This window comes from Sinocyclocheilus grahami, unplaced genomic scaffold, assembly GCF_001515645.1.
Source record: "Sinocyclocheilus grahami isolate Dianchi unplaced genomic scaffold, SAMN03320097.WGS_v1.1 scaffold5816.1, whole genome shotgun sequence".
Lineage (NCBI taxonomy): Eukaryota > Metazoa > Chordata > Actinopteri > Cypriniformes > Cyprinidae > Sinocyclocheilus > Sinocyclocheilus grahami.
Window position 1 is genome coordinate 23,767 of NW_015510400.1, and position 2,326 is coordinate 26,092.

Genomic DNA, 2,326 nt, shown 5'->3' on the forward strand with positions numbered 1-2,326 from the left:
TGGAGTGAAATGAATAGTTTGTAAAAGCATTCGCAAGTAAATTCATATTGAATCAAATTCTTACATAATTCGTCACATTCGATGTTAATGTTAACACTTTATATATCTAGACCACATTTGAGAGTATTTTTTTCTTCTTTTTTTTTTTTTAATTATGACATTTAATTGTTCATAAAACTACAAATGTAAATTCATATTGAATCAAATTCTCACGCAATCGGTCATATTCAATGTTCATAAAACCATTATTACATTCCTTTATCATGACAAGTTTAGGTGAATTATTCCATTAATGTTAATACTTTCTCTAAATCTAGAGCATATTTATGAGGGAATTTTTTCTTTCTGCAGTTTGGTGGAGGCTCGGGTGGTCCTAAAGAGGGTGTGCAGTACTGCAATGAGGGCTTCCAGCACGATGGTGATTCTGGAAGCGTGAACACTAAGTTAGTTGCAGACCTGGAGAACAAACTGGAGTCCGGGCTGAAGCCACAGCAGAGACACGGGTCAGCGCAGGACAATACGACCCCCAGCGCCGTTCTCCAGACCACCAGCGGCCCTCCACCCGACTCCAGCAGCCTGGCAGGTTCAGAAACCATCGACGGCGAGAAGGAAGTCAAACCGATCCTGACCAAAGAGCGGCGCAATGAGGAGGGATACAAAGCGGTTTGGTTTAAGCAAGATATCGACCCCAGCACCAAAGAGGAAGTGGTCATCATTCCCGATGCTGGTGAAGCGGATGGAGGCCGTGAGGAAGATGACGACATTGAGGATGAGGACAACCTAAGGACTGACATGGATTCGGACGATGAGGAACACTTTTGACATTTTAGGACAGTAGAAGCTTTCAAAGATTCCTTATAAGTTCATTTCGGTGTTTTAAAGTCTATACAAATGTTTTCCTTTTTCCTTTTACTTTCTGTTAACAAGTCTGTAAATATGGTGCACAAAATGAATTTAATTTTCAGTTTCTAGCATGAAAGGTCAATGTGAAATCAAAATTGACTCTGTTTGCTTTCTAAATATATGTTCTTGGTTTTTATTGTGAATGATTCATCAGTGTACATTATTGTGAAGAAATAAATTTCTTTCAATATCACTCAGAAATACATTAGATAATGGATGTAAAATGGGTTGTAAACTGTGTTTCACGTTGACTAAGTGCTGTGTACAAAAATACTTTTATTAACAGTAATCAATTTACAATGTAAATTGTTTAATGCCAGTTCTTGGTAGAAATTAATTTACTGTAAAACGTGGAGAGAGAAAAAACACACCCAATAAACAATTACTTAAACCTGGTGTCATTTATTCTGTCACCAAACTGAATTTCAAATGTTTTTTTGCCAATGTTTAGAAAAAACAATCAACTTCATGGTTTACTTATAGTTGACCGCATATTAAGAGAAAGCATTTTAACATTGAAATGGCATAATTTGTGGCCTGTATAACGAGACAGTTGCTATAACAACCTTGTGACGTGAACTGTTTATTTGTGTGTTTGTGACGTTGCAGTGGACTGCTGCCCTTTCACATAATCAAGCACAATGATCATAAATTCTTCTATAGCAACTTAGATCAGATTTAATGATTAACCTGAGAACTGTGATCCATCTGTGAATGCTGTATTATTAGTTTGCATGTTATTATCCACACCACAAAGAAACACATTGGAACAGATCTTTACAAATGAGTCTTCAAGGGTCATATTTCATCACCACAAAACAAGAAAATATGGCCCGTTTTTGGACCGTTGAGTCCAAGCATTTGCATTGACCTCAGACCAATGAAAATTAATCTTAAGCGGTTCATCTTGATTATTCACTCACTGATTTTTTGGGATGTACCATAGTATCATAGTACTATAGCACATGGTATTTTTTTTAGAACTTAAGAAGCTCCTTCAGGGACAGTGCTAACGGTGTCAAACAAAACCTGGTCTGGGGACAAAAAAAATTGACAAAGAAGAAATGTTGAACCAGAAGTGAACCAAGTAAATGTTGCCATGACAGCAAGTCTGCACCAGGGATATTTAAAAACATTTAAACATAAATAAAAAAAAATTATTTTAATTTTAATTTGGTTAAACTTAATGTACTAAAATAACTAACACTGAAATAAAATTTTATAAAAACAATAGATGTTAAAAAAGAGAAGATTTCTTCAGATTCCAACAAACTGCAATCAATTCTGAACATTTTACACGTTAATTAGACGCCCTCTACCGGAGAAACTAACAACGTGCCAAATACAAAAAAATATATAAGAGGTCAAGCAACAGATTAATGAGTTAATCCAAATTTCACAAAAAGTTCTCATGCCTACATGA

At 35.5% G+C, this 2,326-nt stretch overlaps 1 protein-coding gene across 1 annotated transcript in view; it reads left to right on the top strand.

Annotated features, from left to right (window-relative positions):
* Positions 1-1,271, top strand: part of LOC107577350 (cadherin-related family member 5-like) — a 2,657-nt gene extending 1,386 nt beyond the window's left edge. The window contains exon 2 of the mRNA XM_016263436.1: positions 352-1,271. Within this exon, the coding sequence (XP_016118922.1) occupies positions 352-822 (471 nt within the window). The 3' untranslated portion in view covers positions 823-1,271. The remainder of the gene's footprint in view (positions 1-351) is intronic.
* Positions 1,272-2,326: the final 1,055 nt, after the last annotated feature.